This window comes from Hemiscyllium ocellatum, chromosome 2 (assembly GCF_020745735.1).
Source record: "Hemiscyllium ocellatum isolate sHemOce1 chromosome 2, sHemOce1.pat.X.cur, whole genome shotgun sequence".
NCBI classification, from domain to species: Eukaryota; Metazoa; Chordata; class Chondrichthyes; order Orectolobiformes; family Hemiscylliidae; genus Hemiscyllium; species Hemiscyllium ocellatum.
Window position 1 is genome coordinate 120,946,989 of NC_083402.1, and position 19,368 is coordinate 120,966,356.

The 19,368-nt window shown below is 43.7% G+C and overlaps 1 protein-coding gene across 1 annotated transcript in view; it reads right to left on the bottom strand.

Annotated features, from left to right (window-relative positions):
• The window catches only part of gda (guanine deaminase), a 56,151-nt gene extending 48,392 nt beyond the window's left edge, over positions 1 to 7,759 (bottom strand). The window contains exon 1 of the mRNA XM_060841761.1: positions 7,628 to 7,759. Coding sequence (XP_060697744.1) covers positions 7,628 to 7,759 — 132 coding nt within the window. The remainder of the gene's footprint in view (positions 1 to 7,627) is intronic.
• Between the last annotated feature and the right edge of the window lie 11,609 nt (positions 7,760 to 19,368).

The following is a 19,368-nucleotide window of genomic DNA, read 5'->3' on the forward strand; positions in this document are numbered from 1 at the left end:
ACACCAATGTCCAGTGTTCTTCACTAACCACTGCCTCCTGCTGGCCGACTGTCAGCTTTAAGACAACCAACGGGCTGGTTTGGGCTCGTGGAAGCTGATTGTGAAACTCTGACCCCAGAAATCTTTGCGGAACTCAAAAAGGACTACAAAGATTGGAGAAGTGTGAAACCCCTCTTTGAGTCTCCAGAAGATTGGTGGGAAACAGTCAAGAGTCTGCACCCCGGAGCAGGATGAGATATGCTTATGTATCTATCTCCAGAAGGTGCACAGGGAGAGCTCTGTGCTCAGCAGCCTGAAGAAAAATGATAGCTCTATTATGTCATCTCAGTCTGACATCCTGAGGATCAGCAAATTCCTTTATTCCAGACTGTATGACATAAAGCACACAGACAGCATGGTCTCCCAGTCATTCCTGTTCTCTCTGTCTTAGACAACAGCACACGGGAGATGCTGGACAAGCCGTTATCTCAAGAGTCCTTAAGAAAGAATAAAATTCTCAGAAGCAATGGTTTACTGGCCAAGTTGTTTTCAGCTCTGTGGGACTAGATTGGCCAGGACCTGATGGAGGTGTATGACAGTATGCTTCTGGCAGGAGCATGTGTGAATCCATGAGGAGAGATATCATTATTCTCAGCCCCAAGCGGAAGGGGGAGCAGTAGGAAATTAGAAACTGGCCAAAAGTGAGGATTGCCACAGAATACACCAGATGACCTCCTTCTTTAGAGACCGCAGTTTCCCTTCCCACGTGGTTGAACATGCCCTTCAAAGCATCTCATCCACATTCCACACCTCTTCCCTCAAACCCCACCCCTCCAACCGGAATGAGGACAGAGCCCCTCACTCCTCACCTTCCACCTACCAAACTTCGCATAAACCGCATCATTTGCTGACGTTTCCGCCATCTCCAAACGGACCCCACCACCAGGGATATATTTCCCTCCCCATCCTTTTCTGCTTTCCGCAATGACCGTTCCCTCCGTGACTATCTGGTCAGGCCCATTCTCCCCACAATCCACTACCCCCCCCCCCCACCCGGCACCTTCCCCTGCCACCACAGGAATTGCAAAACCTGCGCCCACACCACCTCCCTCAACTCCATCCAAGGCCCCAAAGGAGCCTTCCACATCCATCAAAGTTTTACCTGCACATCCACCAATGTCATTTATTGTATCTATTGCTCCCGGTGTGGTCTCCTCTACATTGGGGAGACTGGACTCTTCTCGCAGAGCGGTTTAGGGAACATGACTGGGACAGCCGTACCAATCAACCCCACCGCCACTTGGCCTAACACTTCAACTGCCCCTCCCACTCTGCCGAGGACATACAGGTCCTGGGCCTCCTCCACTGTTGCTCCCTCACCACCCGACACCTGGAGGAAGAACACCTCATCTTCCACCTCGGAACACTTAAACCCCAGCGCATCAATGTGGACTTCACCAATATCCTCATTACCCCTCCTCCCACTTCACCCCAGCTCCAACCTTCCAGCTCAGCACCGCCCTCATGACCTGTCCTACCTGCCAATCGTCCTTCCCATCTATCCGCTCCATCCTTCTCTCTGACCTATCACCTTTATCCCCACCCCCATCCACCATTGTACTCTTTGCTACCTTCTCCCACCCTCCTCTCTGACCTATCACCTTTATCCCCACCCCCATCCACCCACTGTACTCTCTGCTACCTTCTCCCACCTTCCTCTCTGACCTACCACCTTCATCTCCACCCCTATACACCTTCTATGCTCTTTGCTACCTGCTCCCCAGCCCCAACCCCTCCCATTTATCTCTCCACCCTGGAGGCTCTCTGCCTTCATTCCTGATGAAGGGCTTTTGCCCGAAATGTCCATTTTCCTGCTCCTCGGATGCTGCCTGACCTGCTGTGCTTTTCCAGCACAACTCTAAATTAGAAACTGGTGACCAATCTCACTGTCGAACGTGAAATATAAAGTTCTGTCTAAGATCATCGCCAACTGGGTCAGGTTTGCTCTGGGAGGGGTGATTCACTCCAACCAAACTGAGCTGTACTCAGCAGGTTGATCTCTGAGAGCGTCGGACTCCCCAGGGATAGGAATGCCCACATGCAGAGCTGGGGGAGGGGCTTCCTGCCTCATCAGCCTGGACCAGGATAAGGCCTTTGACTGGAAATTGCACATTTACATGTGGGAGTGTGCTCTCCAAATGGACTTTGGGGAGGGAATCTGCAACTGGATCCAACTGCTCTACACCAGCATCATTAGTACAGTCTCAATCAACAGGTGGGAATCAGAAAGCTTCCCGCTCAGATCGGGAGTCAGGCAGGACTGCCCACTCTTGCTTGTCTTATTTGTGTGTTGTATGGAGCTTTTACCCGGGTCTGTCAGGAAGAATGCGAACCTGACTATTCCAGACAGCCTGCAGCCTGTCCACGGATGATGTCACCATGTTCCACTCAGATCCTCCATCAGTGTGCAGACTCATGAGCATCTGCAACCGGTTCAAACTGGCCTCAGGGGCCAAGGTAAATCGAGGCAAGAGTGAGGCCATGTTCTGTGGGAACTGGGTTGACCACTCCTATATCCCCTTCATCGTCAGTGCAGATTAACTGAAGGTGCTGGGTTTACGCTCAGCAGGGCCAGCGCATGCGCAAAAATGTGGGCGATGTGTATCGCCAAGGTGAGACAGAAGCTGGGCAGGTGGGAGCACTGCTCCCTCTCTGTTTTGGGTAAAAATCTAGTCAGCAGGTATGAAGTACTCTCGCTTTTGCTGCATGTGGCGCAGGTCTGGCCCATTCAAACCTGCACCCGTTGTAGTCACTCAAGCCACCTTCCATTGAAGGTCAAACATCGACCGTATCCACAGGGACAACACGGTACAAACCTCTGGATAAGAGGCAGGAGAAGGTGAACCCAATGCCACCTTCATCCTGATGGTCACCTATATGTTCAGCTGTGTTAAACTGTGCATAGATCTTTGGTACGCAAGCACTATGTGTTATGAAGGATGGGTCTGGACTTGGTGCTGCAGACTGCTCCATGTAGTTGGACTGTTTCATATCACTTGTCATTCAGATACTAATTTGCAAAGAAAAGCGCTTTGGACCACAAGAGCACAAGGACGTAAGTAACATCCTCAAGATCCTATGGAAAAAGGATCCTGTCACGTGGTTCCCTGAGGAGACTGACAAAGTCATTTGGCAGAATGCCTCATCGTCAGAGTTTTCCAATAAGTACCAAGATATAGCTGGCTGGTGGTGAGAAGGGCACTACTTGTCAGATCCTTCTCGCATACCCAGTCTCTATGCTCCACTGTATATTGCCCTTGAAGAAACTTGGGGGATGCAGGGGATGGAGAGGTCACTCCACCCCCCCCACCCCGCCCCCCATTCTGGAATGTATCTTTTCAAAGAAGGCCTGGAAAGTGATTTAATATAGAATAGTATGGCACAGGGGTCTTTTCAGTTATCAGACCCTCTCAATGCCTCAGAATGAATGTAAATAGTGCCATGCATGAGTCAGAGATGTCTTTCGTTTCAACAACATAATCTACATGGACTTTAGGAAGGCATTTGACAAAATTCCCCATGGGAGACTGGTTAGCAAGGTTAGATCTCATGGAATGCAGGGAGATGACAGAGGGTGGTGGTGAGGGTTGTTTTTCAGACTGGAGGTCTGTGACCGGTGGAGTGCCACAAGGATCGGTGCTGGGGCCACCACTTTTCATCGTTTATATAAATGATTTGGATGTGAGTATAAGAGGTATACTCATTAAGTTTGCGGATGACACCAAAATTGGAGGTGTAGTGGAAAGCAAAGAAGGTTACTTCAGATTACAATAGGATCTTGATCAGATGGGTCAGTGGGCTGAGAAGTGGCAGATAGAGTTTAATTTAGATAAATGCAAGGTGCTGCATTTTGGGAAAGCAAATCTTAGCAGGACTTATACACTTAATGGTAAGGTCCTAGGGAGTGTTGCTGAACAAAGAGATCTTGGAGTGCAGGTTCATAGCTCCTTGAAAGTAGAGTCACAGGTAAATAGGACACTGAGGAAGGCATTTGACATGCTTTCCTTTATTGGTCAGAGTGTTGAGTACAGGAATTGGGAAGTCATGTTGCAGTTGTTAGGCCACTTTTGGAATATTGCATGCAATTCTGATCTCCTTCCTATTGGAAGGATGCTGTGAAATTTGAAAGGGTTCAGAAAAGATTTACAAGGATGTTGCCAGGATTGGAGGATTTGAACCAAAGGGAGAGGTTGAATAGGCTGGTGGTGTTTTCCCTGGAGTGTCGGAAGCTGAGGGATGACCTTCTAGAGGTTTATAAAGTCATGAAGGGTATGGATAGACTAAATAGACAAGATTTCTTCCCTGGGGTGGGGGAGTCCAAAACTAGAGGGCATAGTTTTAGGGTGGGAGGGGAAAGATATAAAAGAGACCTAAGGTGCAACTTTTTCGCACAGAGAGTGGTACGTGTATGGAATGGGCTGCCAGAGGAAATGATGGAGGCTAGTACAATTGCAACATTTAAAAGGCATCTGGATGGGTATTTGAATAGGAAGGGTTTGGAGGGATATGGTGGAACTAGATTGGGTTGGGATATCTGGTCGGCATGGACCAAATGTTTCCATACTGTACATCTCTATGACTCTATAACTGCAGGGAATATTAAATGTTTTTTTATTCAAAGACTGTACAGAACTGCTTTATTATCTGCATATGTACATAATGTTTTGATGAGTAAATTGTATTGTTGCAATGAACTTTTCAGCAGAGATCAAGTTCTGTTCTACCGAGCAATCCCTGACCAAAGAGATCCCATATACGTCTGCAAACCTGTTCAATTCATAACTTTTATTCCAAATTCCATCACCCCCTAAATTTCAGTGCAAGTTGTTACTTAATCAGTTATATCTGCAATATCCATTTCCCAATCACAATACTACTACAAATAATAGGCATTGAACTTGTTACAACATACAGCAGCACGTTATGTGCAAAATCAGTTTGGTTACAGCATTTGCCAAGTGCTGTAAATGATTACAGATGGGAAAGCCATGTTTTGATGATGTGGAATTTCTTTTTCGTTCACTCAGTGAACTGTGGTGATTGATTTTCCAAGTTCAACTCGCCTTAAACTTGAGTGACTCAAGCCAAAATTATGGCTCATTTTGTTTCAACGAAGTCAGGTGAGTGGGATTTTTGTTTGAAATCGTGAGAGTAAATACAGAGAAGCTGTCGCAAGGTTTGTGAAGGTTTGTAGCCCAGGTTGAGGATTAGGGTGGAGGTTTGCTGGCTGAGCTGTAGGTTTGATATCCAGAGAAACTGTTTCATGTAGCAGCAAGGTCAGTAATCAAGCGTACGCAGATTTAATATGGTAGCTAAAAGAACTGGCGTAACATAAAGAAAACAATATTTCATAGTACGCCATTGTGATCCAGAATGTTAAAAATCACGCAACACCAGTGGGTGGCTCGGTGGCACGGTGGTTAGCACTGCTGCCTCATAGCGCCTGAGACCCAGGTTCAATTCCCGACTCAGGCGACTGACTGTGTGGAGTTTGCACGTTCTCCCCGTGTCTGCGTGGGTTTCCTCTGGGTGCTCCAGTTTCCTCCCACAGTCCAAAGATGTGCGGGTCAGGTGAATTGGCCATGCTAAATTGCCCCTAGTGTTAGGTAAGGGGTAAATGTAGGGGTATGGGTGGGTTGCGCTTCGGCGGGTCGGTGTGGACTTGTTGGGCCGAAGGGCCTGTTTCCACATTGTAAGTAATCTAATTTTTAAAAACCAGGTTATTGTCCAATAGGTTTATTTAGAAGCACTAGCTTTCAGAGTGCTGCTCCTTCATCAGGTGATTGTGGAGCCGGATCTTACGACACAGAATTTATGGCAAAAGATGCAACTGAAACGATTCATCTCATAGTTGGAAATAAACCTGTTGGACGATAATCTGGTGTTATGTGACGTTTAACTTATCCCACCCCAGTCCAACACCGGCACCTCCACGTCGTGATTCAGAATGTGCTGCCTGAAAGGGTGGATTGGACCAGATTCAGTTGTAACGTGCAGCAACGATAAATACTTGAAGTCGAAATATTTGCATCGGTCATTTAGAAAGAGCACGGGAAGTGGAAATAATTAGACAGCTTGACTGAAAGGGTCAGTCAGGCACAATGAGCCAAACTGCCTCTCCCTGCACTGTTTGGTTCAGTGTTTCTCTACTCAAGCCCAAGCTGGTCCTGACTGAGGAGACACGATAAGAGATTTGACAATGTGCCTGGCTCATGACATGTATTTGCCAAGATATCATCCATTGGTCCCTGGAATAACGAGAAAGCATATTTGAACCAGAAGGGGAAAAGCATAGAGTGTACAGAACCACTTTAGTATCTGTGTATGTACTCGTTTTATGTCCTGGACTATGGACCCTGGATCCTCAATCAAGAAATAAAAACGATAACTGGAGCTTACCACCATATGTCGAAATGTGGTACTTGTGACAGAGTACAAATTCTCATACAGAGATTATACCACGATTAGAAATTGTCTCACGGAGACCATACAAATACAATTCCCTAAATTACAAATAAAAACAGAAATCGCTGGAGAAACTCGGCAGATTTATCAGCCTCGCCCCACAGGTGCTGCCATAGACCTGATTTCACCAGCAATTTCTGGTTTTGTTTCAGATTTCCAGCATTTGCGGTTCTTTGTTTCATTTGCAATTTGTATCAGTGTTGGAACCTGTACTGTGCTCTAATCCTTGTATCGTAAGATAAAGATTTTCACGCAAATCAGGTTGTTAAGCCTTGCAAACCTCAGGGTGATATTGAATTCCTTCCAGTGTGGGATCAGATCATTCGGCCCATCGAGTCCACGCTGACCCTCTGAAGTGAATCTGATCTTGATTCAACCCTTATGCGAAAGCGCTGCAATACCTTATGTGTCACTCGACCTGAAATATTAACTCTGATTTCTCTCTGCAGATGCAGCCGGACCTGCTAGCATTTCCAGCAATTTTTATTCCCCACGGCTAACCTGGACACCATGGGCAATAAATCCACCTGACCTGCACATCTTTGGACTGTGCGAGGAAACCCACGGAAGAGAATGTGCAAACTGCACACAGACAGTCGCCCGAAGCTGCGACTAAACCCAGATCCCACCCACCGTCGGGAAGCACGGCTAATAAATGAACTAACACACCGTTTCCCACAGCCAGAACCAGCTGATCGTGACATTTGGATCAGTGACAGAAAACATCCTCTTGTCAAGTCCATCCTATAGTGTGGTGACCACAGATTTATACAGTACTCCCACAGTGACTGAAATAACATTGTTTGCAGCTCAATCACAAACTCATTTCCTGTTCAATACCTGGACTAATAAAAAGGATTACACACTTTTGTACCTAACGCTTTTTTGAAAGAAATGTGAAGTCACGCAGCACTGTTCGATGCACTCCTGAAAACAAATCATCCCAATTTCACAACCGATTTCGCCATTCCACACTAACTTTTTTGTTTTAAACGAGAATCTCAAATCATGCAGCACCGTTAGACGCACAGCTAAAACCAAAAGACCCCAATTTAACATCCGATTTCGCCCTTCCACATTAACGTTTTGTCTGAAATGGGAAATTTGAAACACAGGTGCTCACCTTTCCCGTCCTGTTAACTCCCAGGATACGAGGGGTAAGCGTTTCCATTGGGGAAGTGTGAGTGGCATGGATAAAGGTCCCCTTAAAAACCTGGAGGCTTTCGCCTTGTGGACAGGGAGCTTCGCTTGTCATGGTGTGAACTGATGGGCTTCTTCTCCAGCACCGAGAAACAGTGGGGAGAAAATGTCAAGAGCACACCACTTGCCTGACTGAAGCTGACGCTTTGGGCGTGTATATCGAACAGTGGGAGGATACCTTCCTTTTGATAAACAAATAAGAGTCCGCTGGGTTTGCCCTTGAATCATCAAACCAAAGGGGCCAAATATTTAGCAGTCGAAGGAATAAAATCTAAGCAAATAATCATGTCGTTCCTAGTGCCACACCACAATTTTCAAAGGACAGATTTCAGTCCCCAACAATTGACACTGTTGAGGTACCCAGTCTCACATTTAGAGTCAAAACACATGGAAGGACTCCTTTCAGCCCATCCTAGTTGAGCAGGAATCATCCATTTTCCACATTGCCCCAAATGGTGTTTCAAGTTATCAGTTTAATTGTTCGGAAATATCTTGAGGGTTCACATCTCTACCACTCTTTTGAGATCCAGATACAAGCCTCTGGGTGCAAAGAGTTTTCTTCAGATCCCTTCTAAACCCCCCACTTCTTACCTTAAAGCTGTTCCCTGGTTACTGATCCCTCTACTAAGGGGAAACATTTCTCCCTATTTGCCCTGTCTATTGTCCTGAAAACTGTGTCATAAGGAAAACCAACCCCAAGGATACCTAGTCTCTCTTCATAGCTGAATTACTTCAGCTCTGGAAACATCCTGATGAATCTCTTCTATGCCCTCACTAGTGCAGTCATGTCCTTCCTACCGTGTGGCGCCCACAGATTTACACAGTACTCCGACTGTGACCTATATGTCGTTATATGTAGCTTCATTACAAACCCCTTGACTATTCAATGCTTGGACTAATAAAGTTAAAAATCACACAATACCAGGTTACAGTCCAACAGGTTTATTTGGAAACATTAGCTTTCAGAGCACAGTTCCTTCATCAGTTTGTTGTGGAGACTAAGATCGTAAGACACAGAATTTACAGCAAAAGTTTACAATGTGATGGAACTGAAATCATAAATTGAAAGAGACCTGGATTGCTTGTTAAGTCTCTCATCTTTTAGAATGAACATGTTGGTTTCAGTTCTTTCATAAGTAAAATGCAGAACTTCTTAAAAGTTACATTCTCAAGAGATTTTTAACAATTGGTGTCATGTCTGGCCTAGATAATGCACGTAGTGTGTGAGGTGCCCTGTGTGAGACTGTCTGTGCCACAATGGTCAGACTGATTCCAATCAAAAAAACTGATTTGCAGAATATTACATGGATTCATGCTGTTATTGAACAAAATAAAATGTAATTTTGCAAGTACAAATTCACCCCACAAACTTATATGTGTGTGGGTGTGCATGTGGGCGTATTTGTGGGGAGGGAGTTGAGGGGGTTATGAGTGCCTGTGAGAGAGAATTTGTATGTGTGTGCATGTGGTTAAAGTGGTATAAGACTATGAGAGGGCGTGTGTGTGTGTGTGTGTGTGTAGGAATATATGTGAGCGTATGGCTGAGAGCTTACTTATGAGAGAGGGTCTGCATGAATATATGGGTCTGTAGGAATGTGTGTCTGTATGTGTGTCTGTGTCTGTGTGTGTGTGTAGAGTGCAGTGGGGTCATCTGTAGTGTGGCATGAACCCAAGGTCCTGTGTGAGACCATCCCCATGCATACCGAACTTGGCTATCAGACTCTGCTTGGCCATTTTGCGTGATTGCCTGTCCCGAACTCCGCCTTGGAGGATAGTCACCCGATGGCTAGTGCTTCCAAATAGACGTGTTGAACTATAACCTGGTGCTGTGTGATTTTTAAGTTTACACACCGCAGTCCAATGCCGCCATCTCCAACTCATGGATTACTAAAGAGAAGGATTCCATACTTTTGCATGTAACCATTTTTAAAAAAATATCAAATCATCTAGCACCATTCGATGCACATCTATAAACAAAACATCCCAATTTAACACCTGATTCCGCCCTTGCGCAATAAGCTTTTGTTTGAAATGGGAAATTTGAAACATGGGTGCTCACCTTTCCCATCGTGGTAACTCCCAGGAGGGATGAGAGTTTCCATTAGGGAAGTGTGAGTGGCATGGATAAAGGTTTGTGCCTTGTGGACAGGCAGTTTCGTTTGTCATGATGTGAACTGATGGGCTTCTTCTCCAGCACCGAGAAACAGTGGGGAGAAAATGTCAAGGGCACACCACTTGCCTAACTGAAGCTGACGCTTTGAGCATGCATATCGAACAATGGGAGGATATCTTCCTTTTGATGAACAAATAAGTGTCCGCTGGGTTTGCCCTAGAGTCATCAAACCGAAAGGACCAAATATTTAGCAATCAAAGGAATAAAACCTAATCAAATAATCATGTCGTTCCTGGTGTCCATCACACACCACAGTTTAAACAGGACAGGTTTCAGTCCCCAACATTTGACACTCTTGTATCCGATGCCACATTTAGAGTCAAAACACATGGAAAGAGTCCCTCCAGCCCATCCTAGTTGAGTAGGTCAATAATCATCCATCTTTTCTAATCCCATTTTCCACACTTCCTCCAAAGCCTTCAATGTTATGGTGTTTCAAGTCGTCATTTAAATTGTCCGGAAATATCTTGAGGGTTCACATCTCTACCACTCTTTTGAGTTCCAGATACAAGCCCCTGAGTGCAAAGATTTTCCTTCAGATCCCTTCTAAACCTCCCACTTCTTACCTTAAAGCTGTTCCCTGGTTACTAAGGAGAAACATGTCTCCCTATTTTTTCTGTCTATGGCCCTCAAAACTTTGCTTTAAAGAAAACCAACCCAAAGGATATCTAGTCTCTCTTCATAACTGAATTACATTAGCTCCTGATGAATCTCTTCTCCGTCTTTATTATTGTAATCACGTCATTCCTATCGTGTGGTGACCACAAATTTACACAGTACTCCGACAGTGTCCTTAATAACATTATCTGCAGCTCCATCATAATGTCCTTGCCTATTCAATGCTTGGACTAATAAAGTTAAAAAAAATCACATAATACCAAGTTATAAGCCAACATGTTTATTTGGAAACACCAGCTTTCAGAGCACTGCTCCTTCATCAGTTTGTTTTGGTGTATAAGATCATTAGACACAGAATTTATGGCAAAAGTTTACAGTGTGATGTAACTGAAATTATATATTGAAAAAGACCCGAATTGTTAATTAAATCTCTCATCTTTGAGAATTATTGTGTTGGTTTCAGGTCTTTCATAAGTAAATTGCAGAATTTTTTTCAATTACATTCTCAAGTGAACTTACATTACATTCTCAATTGGTGTCATGTTGGCCCAGATAATGCATTTAAGGTGTGAACTGCCCTGTGTGATACTGTCTGCGCCGCAATGTTCAGATTGATTCGAATTTAAAAAATGGATTTACAGAATATTACATGGATGGTGCAGTTTTAAATTAAAATGTTATTCTGCCATACAAATTCACCCCTCAAACTTATATGTGTGTGTCTGTATGTGAGCAGAGGTAGAGGTCTCTGAGTGTGTGTGTGTGTGTGACATGAACCCAAGGTCCCGGTTGAGACCATCCCCATGGGTATTGAATTTGGGTATCAGCCTCTGTTTGGTCACTTTGCTTTGTTGCCTGTCTCCAAGTCTACCTTGGAGGATGGTCACTCGAAGATCTGAGGGCAAAAGTCCCGGACTACTGAAGTGTTCTCTGGCTGGGAGGGAACCCTCCTGTCTGTTGATTGTTGTGCGGTCTCCATTCACCCTTTATTGTAGTGTCTGTTCGGAGTCACCAATGTACCATGCCTCTGTGCATCCTTGCCTGCAATGTAAGAGATAGATAACATTGGTTGAGTCACATGCATACCTGTCACGTACACTTGAAAAGATGAACAACTTAACAAACAATCCAGGTCTTTTCCAATATATAATTTCAGCTGCGTCACCTGTAAACTTTTGCTATAAATGCAGTGTCTTACAACCTTATACTCCACAATCATCTGATGAAGGAGCAGTGCTCCAAAAGCTAGTGCTTCCAAATAAGCCTGTTGTACTATAACCTGGTGCTGTGTGATTTTTAACTTTGTACACCCCAGTCCAGCAGCGGCATCTCCAAATCATGGACTAATAAAGAGGATTCCATACTTTTGCATGTAAACCTTTTTAAAATCTCAAATCATCTAGCACCGCTCGAAGCACATCTTAAAAACAAACATCCCAATTTTACACCCGATTTTGCCCTTCCACAGTAATGTTTTGTTTGAAACAGGAAATTTGAAACATAGGTGCTCACCTTTCCCATCCAGTAACCCCCAGGATTTGAGGGGTGAGTGTTTCCATTGGGGAAGTGTGAGTGGCATGGATAAAGGTCACCTTAAAAACCTGGAGGCTTTGGCCTTGTGGACAGGGAGCTTCGCTTGTCATGGTGTGAACTGATGGGCTTCTTCTCCAGCACCGGGAGAAAATGTCAAAGGCACACCACTTCCCTGGCTGAAGCTGACACTTTGGGTGTGCATATCGAACAGTGGGCCCATACTTTCCTTTTGATAAACAAATAAGTGTCCGATGGGTTTTCCCTGGAGTAATCAAACCGAAAGAGTCAAAGCATTAACAATCGAAGGAATAAAATCTCAACAAATAATCATGTCGTTTCTGGTGTCCATTGCACACCACAGTTTAAAAAGGACAGATTTCAGTCCCCAACAATTGACACTCTTGAGGTATCCGATCCCACATTTAGAGTCAAAGTACATGGAAGGACTCCCTTCAGCCCATCCTAGTTAAGCAGGTTAATAATCATCCAACTATTCTAATCCCATTTTCCACACTTGCACCAAATTCTTGAATGTTAAGATGTTTCAAGTCATCATTTAAATTGATCTTAAATGTCTTGACGGTTCACATCTCTACCACCCTTTTGAGTTCCAGATACAACACCCGGGGTGAAAAATTTTTTTCACATCACCTCGAAACCTCCCACTTCTTACTTTACGGCTGTTCCCTAGTGACTAATTCCTCTGGTAAGCGGAAACATTTCTCCCATTTACCACGTCTCTGGCCCTCAAAACTTTGTTCTGAGGAAAACCAACCCCAAGGATACTTCAGCTCTGGAAACATCCTGATTAATCTCTTCTCGCCCTTTCAAGTGCAATTATGTCCTTCCTATCATGTGGTACTCCGACTGTGACCTATATAACATTGTATGTAGGTCTATCACAGACTCCTTGCCTATTCAGAGCCTGGACTAATCAAGTTAAAAATCACACAATACCAGGCTACAGGCCAACAGGTTTACTTGGAAACACTGGCTTTCGGAGCGCTGCACCTTCATCACTTTGTTGTGGAGTATATGATTGTAAGACACAGAGTTTATAGCAAAAGTTTATGATGTGATGTAACTGAAATGACATATTGAGAAAGACCTGGATTGTTTGCTAAGTCTCTCATCTTTTAGAATGAACATGTTGGTTTCAGTTCTTTCTTAAGTAAATCACAGAACTTTTTAAAAGTTACATTCTCAAGTGAAATTTAAGAATTGGTGTCATGTTGGCCCAGATAATGCATTTAACGTATAAGCTGCCCTGCATGAAAATGTCTGTGCCATAATGTTCAGACATTCCAATCTAAAAAACAGATTTACAGAATATTTAAAGGATTCATGCAGTTTTTGAACAACATAAAGTGTAATTTGTCAAGTGTGTGTGTTTTTGTGCGGGTTAGGGGGTCATGAGTGTCTGTGAGAGAGAGAATGTATGCGTTTAAGTGTGCAATTAAAGTGGTATAAGTCTCTGAGATGGTGCATGTATGTGAGGGTGTGGGAATGTATCTGTGAGCGAATGAGAGAGAGCTTGCATATGAGAGAGGGTCTGTGTGAGTGCATGGGTCTGTAGGAGTGTGTGTGGGTGGGAGTGTGTCTGTGCCTCTGTGTGTGTCGTGCAGTGGGATCACCTGTAGTGTGACATGAAACCAAGGTCCTGATTGAGAACATCTCCATGGATACCAAAACTTGGCTTTCAGCTTCTGCTCGGCCACTTTGCTTTGTTGCCTGTCCAAAGTCCGCCTTCGAGGATGGTCACCTGCAGGTCCGAGGTCGAATGTCCCAGACTGCTGAAGTGTTCTCTGATGGGGAGGGAACTGTCCTGTCTGTTGATTGTCGTGTGGTGTCCATTCATCCGTTGCCATTGCCTCTGCTCGGTCTCATCAATGTACCAGGCCCCTGCTCATCCTTTCCTGCAGTGTACGAGATAGACAACGTTGGTTGAGTCACATGAGTAGCTGCCACATTCATTCGAAAAGATGAGAGAATTAACAAACAATCCAGGTCTTTCTCAATATACAATTTCAGGTACATCACACTATAAACTTTTGTTACAAATTCTGAGTCTTACGATCTTATATTCCACAAACAGCTGATGAAGGAGCAGCACTCCAAAAGCTAGTGCTTCCAATTAAACCTGTTGGACTATAACCTGTTGTTGTGCGATTTTTAACTTTGTACACCCCAGTCCAACACCGGCATCTCCAAATCATGGACTAATAAAGAGAAGGATTCCATACTTTTGCACACAAACCTTTTATTAAAATCTCAAATCATGCAGCACTGTTCGATGCACACTTAAAAACAAAACATACTGATTTAACAACTGATTTCACACCTTCTACAGTAACTTAGAGTTTGTTAGGGAAATTTGAAACATGGGTGTTCACCTTTCCCATCCTGGTAATTCCCAGAATACGAGGGGTGAGCGTTTCCATTGGGGAAGTGTGAGTGGCATGGATAAAGGTCCCCTTGAAAACCTGGAAGCTTTCGCCTTGTGGACAGGGAGCTTCGCTTGTCATGATGTGAACTGATGGGCTTCTTCTCCAGCACTGAGAAACAGTGGGGAGAAAATGGCAAGGGCACACCACTTACCTGGCTGAAGCTGACACTTTGGGTGTGCATATCGAACAGTGGGAGGATATACTCCTTTTGATAAACAAGTAAGTGTCCGCTGGGTTTGCCCTGGAGTCGTCAAACCAAAAAGGTCAAAGAATTAACAATCGAAGAAATAAAATTTTTATTTGTTGTCCCTGATGTCCATCACACACCACAGTTTCAGTCCCTAACAATTACAACTCTTGAGGTATCCAATCCCACATTTACAGTCAAAGTACATGGAAGGAGTTCCTTCAGCCCATCCTAGTTGAGCAGGTCAATAATCATCCATCCATTCTAATCCCATTTTCCAACTTGCTCCAAAGTCTGGAATGCTATGGTATTTCAAGTCGTCATTTAAATTTTCTTAAATGGCTTGATGGTTCACACCTCTACCACCCTTTTGTGTTCCAGATACAACTCCCTGGGTGTAAAGATTTTTCCTCACATCCCTTCTAATCCTCCCACTTCTTACCTTAACGCTGTTCTCTGGTTACTGATCCCTCTGCTAAGGGGAAACATGTCTCCCTATTTGCCCTGTCTATGGTCCTCAAAAGTTTCTTCTAAGGAAAACTAAGCCCAAGGATATCTAATCTCTCTTCATAGCTGAATTACTTCAGTTCTGGAAACATCCTGATGAATCTCTTCTTCGCCCTCACTAGCGCAGTCATGTCCTTGCTACCCTGTGGTGACCTCAAATTTGCATAGTATACTGACTATAACCTAAAATAAAATATTATCTGCAGCTCCATCATAAACACTTTGCCTATACAATCCCTGGACTAATAAAGACAAATATTCCCCTTAACATTTCAACCACTTTATCTATCAGACCAACCTATGAATGGATAAAGACATCAATGTCTCTCTGATCTTCTTTACTTCCTGAAGTCCTACTCCACTGTCATGTTAGCCTTCCATAAATGCATCAGCTTTTGCAATTGAATATTTCCTACTTCCTCCTCAAATAGGTTTTCAACTGAGTTCTGAAACTTCACAGATGCTACTGCATGTCCTGTTTTTCTTTAAGCTGTTAATGATGCATTTGCACTAAGAACAGAGAATTGAGTTTTGCTGAAAGATCACCCCATGCAACTGCTCATGCTTGATGTGAGCATCTGCATTTGGTGCCAATATCTATCTATCTTCATTTCTCTGTGTTTATCTTGTGATGAATCAAGTTGATGACAATACTGGACAAGTTAAATTCCCAAGTTGAATCTAATAGACCTTAAGTTTTCTTTTTGCAGTTTCGGTTCTGTGGTAGTCAGTCATTGAACATAGTCACAAAAGCAGCAAAATTTATTTCACAAAGCAAATACAATCTAGATACACACACACACATATATATATGTATGTGTGTAATTTTTAGTGAAGAAATTGGAAGTTCTTACCAGAGATGGTATAAAAAGAGATTCAACCTCTTTCCCTGGCAATATTCTTCAGAAAAATAAAAAAAAGTAAGAACAGGATCAGGCCATTCAGCCATTAGTATCTGCTCTGCCATTCAATAGAATCATCCTAATCAGTACACTGTTCCACTTTCTCCCTATGACTTTTGATCCCCTTAGCCCTAAGAACTATATTGAAAACATTCAATGCTTTGGCCTCAACTGATTTCTGTGGCAAAGAATTTTCACCACTTGCTAGAGAAGAAATTTCTCCTAATCACAATCCTAAATTGCCTACACTACAAAGTTAAACTGTAACCCCTGGCTCTGGACACCTTGGGTTATTGGGAGCATCCTTCCTGCATTTATCCTGTACTGTTATAGGTTTCTATGAGATTGTCCTACATTCTTCCAAACTCCAATGAATATTGTCCTAACCAATCCAAATTCTCTTCATACATTCTGCCACCCCAGGAATCAGTCCAATTAATGCATTTCCTCCAGAATATCTCCCCCAGAGGAGACGAAAATTGCACCATTACTCCACAAGTTTCACTAAAGCCTTGTATAATTGTAAGAAGATATATGTGTTAAATTTTATCACACTTTCTCCAGAATCTTTTTGTTTCATTTGTGGGATGAGTGCATCACTAGCTGGGCCAGAATTTATTGACCATCCTAAATTGTCCTGGAACTCAATGGTTTTCTTGACCATTTCAAAGGGCATAAAGATTTAATAATACTGGATATATGGAGTCACATGAATTTCAGCCACATCAGCTAAGGATGGCAGATTTCCTTCAATAAATTTCATGAGTGAACCAGATGGATTTTTACAATATTCGACAAAGGTTTCATGCTCATTACTGGGCCAGCTATTAATTCTAGATTTTTATTGAATTCAAGTCTCACCATGATGGTTTCTCAAATCTATGTCACCAAAGTATTACAACGTAGGGTTCTGGATTATGAGTCTAGTGGTGTTATCACTATGTCAACATCTTCCCATAAAGTGCCTTCATTCAATCCTTTATGCTTTGGAGACTTGGACAACATACAGCAGGCACTTCTGGAGAAATATTACAAGTGATGCTTTTAAAAGATCCTCCTAATTCAATGGTAAGAACAGTGTTCCATCAGCAGTGCCCTCTCCTCAACCTGACAGTGTAGTGTTAATCAATATTCTGCCAGTTACTAATGACCAGAAACTGAACTGAACTAGCCGTATGAATATAATGGTTACAGGAGCAGGTCAGAGGCCAGGGATCCTGCAATGTGCAACTCACCTCCTCTCTCTCCAATGTTTAAACACCATCTGCAAGGCACAGGTCAGGTGTGTAATGGAATATTCTTCATCCACTTGCCTGAATAAGTGCAGCTCCAACAACACTCAAGATACTTGATACCATTCAGGACAAAATGGTCTGCTTATTTGAAACCCCATCCACCACCTTCACCATTTACTCCCTTCACCGCCACTGCATAGTGGCAGGAGTATGTATGTTCTGCAAGAGACACTATGGGTAACTGTTATGATTCCAGCCAATGTTATTGCCGGACAAGTCAGATCCCAAATTGAAACTTGGCTTAATAAATCATATTTTATTCTGCTTTGGTTTTAACAGTGTGATCTCTCACTAGAATTTAAGCATTTAATGTTGCAGGTTCAGTTTTAATAATAAAGCAGAAATTTATTAAACAAAAGGAAAATGATAAAATAGAATGATCAAGGTATTTACTTTTTGTGCTTTTATATTCATTTGTGGGATGTGGGTGTCGCTGGCTGACCCATATTTATTGCCCATCCCTAGTTGCCCTTGAGAAGGTTGTTGGAGCTGCACCTCCAGCCAAGTGGAGATTATTCCACCACACTCCTGACTTGTGCCTTGTGCATAATGGCCAGGCTTAGGTGAGTCAGGAGGTGAATTACTTGCCGCAGTATCCCTAGCCTCTGATCTGCTCTTGTAGCCATTGTGTTTACGTGGTGAGTGCAGCTGAGTTTCTGTCAATGATTATCCCAGGATGTGGATAAGTGGAGATTCAGTGATGTTTACAACAATGAATGTCAAGGGACTGTGGTTAGTTTGTCACTTATTAGCAATGGCCATAGCATGGAATTTGTGTGATGTGAACAATACTTGTCACTTGTGAGCTCAAGCCCAGATATTGTCCAGATCTTGTTGCATTTGAACATGGACTGCTTCAGTATCTGAGGAGTCGTGAATGTGTAATCATTGGCGAATATCCCTACTTCTGAACTTTTTTTCACCTTTTTCTTTCTTCTGGTTATATATTTTCCTCCTCCTGGTTACTTTTTTTTGTCTTTTTTTTCTTTTTCTTTGTTTTTTCCTTGTTTTCTCTTTTTTAAAAAAACCCCACACTACCGCTCCTGTGGTAATAATTATTTTTCCCCAGCACCCATGTTGTGTGTGTGCAGGTGTGAGACACAGTGAAAGATACCGGGTCTACCAATCTTTATTCAGTTTCCACCACCAGGAAGAAAGGAAACACCCAAGTGATCAGTGACAAGCAATGCCCTTCACATCAAAAGACAATGCTGCATGATCAAACGGTGAAGGGGACGAAATAGAGTTGGAGAAGGAAATAATACACTCCACACCTTGTGGTGCCCACCATTCCCTGAAAATCTCGAGGGTGTTGGTGGACCACATGCTCCTTCTCCAGGGACACCCATGCTCTGACATACGTGTAAAAAATGAGGTCTGCAGATGCTGGAGATCACAGCTGAAAATGTGTTGCTGGTTAAAGCACAGCAGGTCAGGCAGCATCCAAGGAATAGGAAATTCGACATTTCAGGCATAAGCCCTTCATCAAGGGCATAAGCCCTTCATCAAACGTCGAATTTCCTATTCCTTGGATGCTGTCTGACATACGTGTGGAAGAGGGGCAGGCAATCGGCCCTAATAACCCATTCTGCAGCCCGCTGCCTGGACCTGTCGTGGCCAGTTTGGTCAGGCCCAGGAGCAGACTCATGAGGAGGTCCTCTGACCTCCCCTCCCCACTCCGCACTGGGTGCCCAAAGATCAGGAGTGTGGGATTGAAGTGCAACCAAAACAGGAGAAGGTTTTTAAGAAAATCAAAAAAGGAGTGCATTCACCCACACTCAATATATACATGGCCCAGGGACGCTACGACACCACAGAACAAGCAGTTGGGCTGGGAGTCCATAACCACCGTAATCTGTGATTGCAGAGGATGGCTGCGTGCAGCACCTTCCACCCCAGATACCTGAGAGAAAGGGGGAGGACTCCCACATACAGTGCCCTCCACTGGGCATATTCATCGCTTAATGGCAAATGAGCACACCAACTTCTGACCTTATATTGG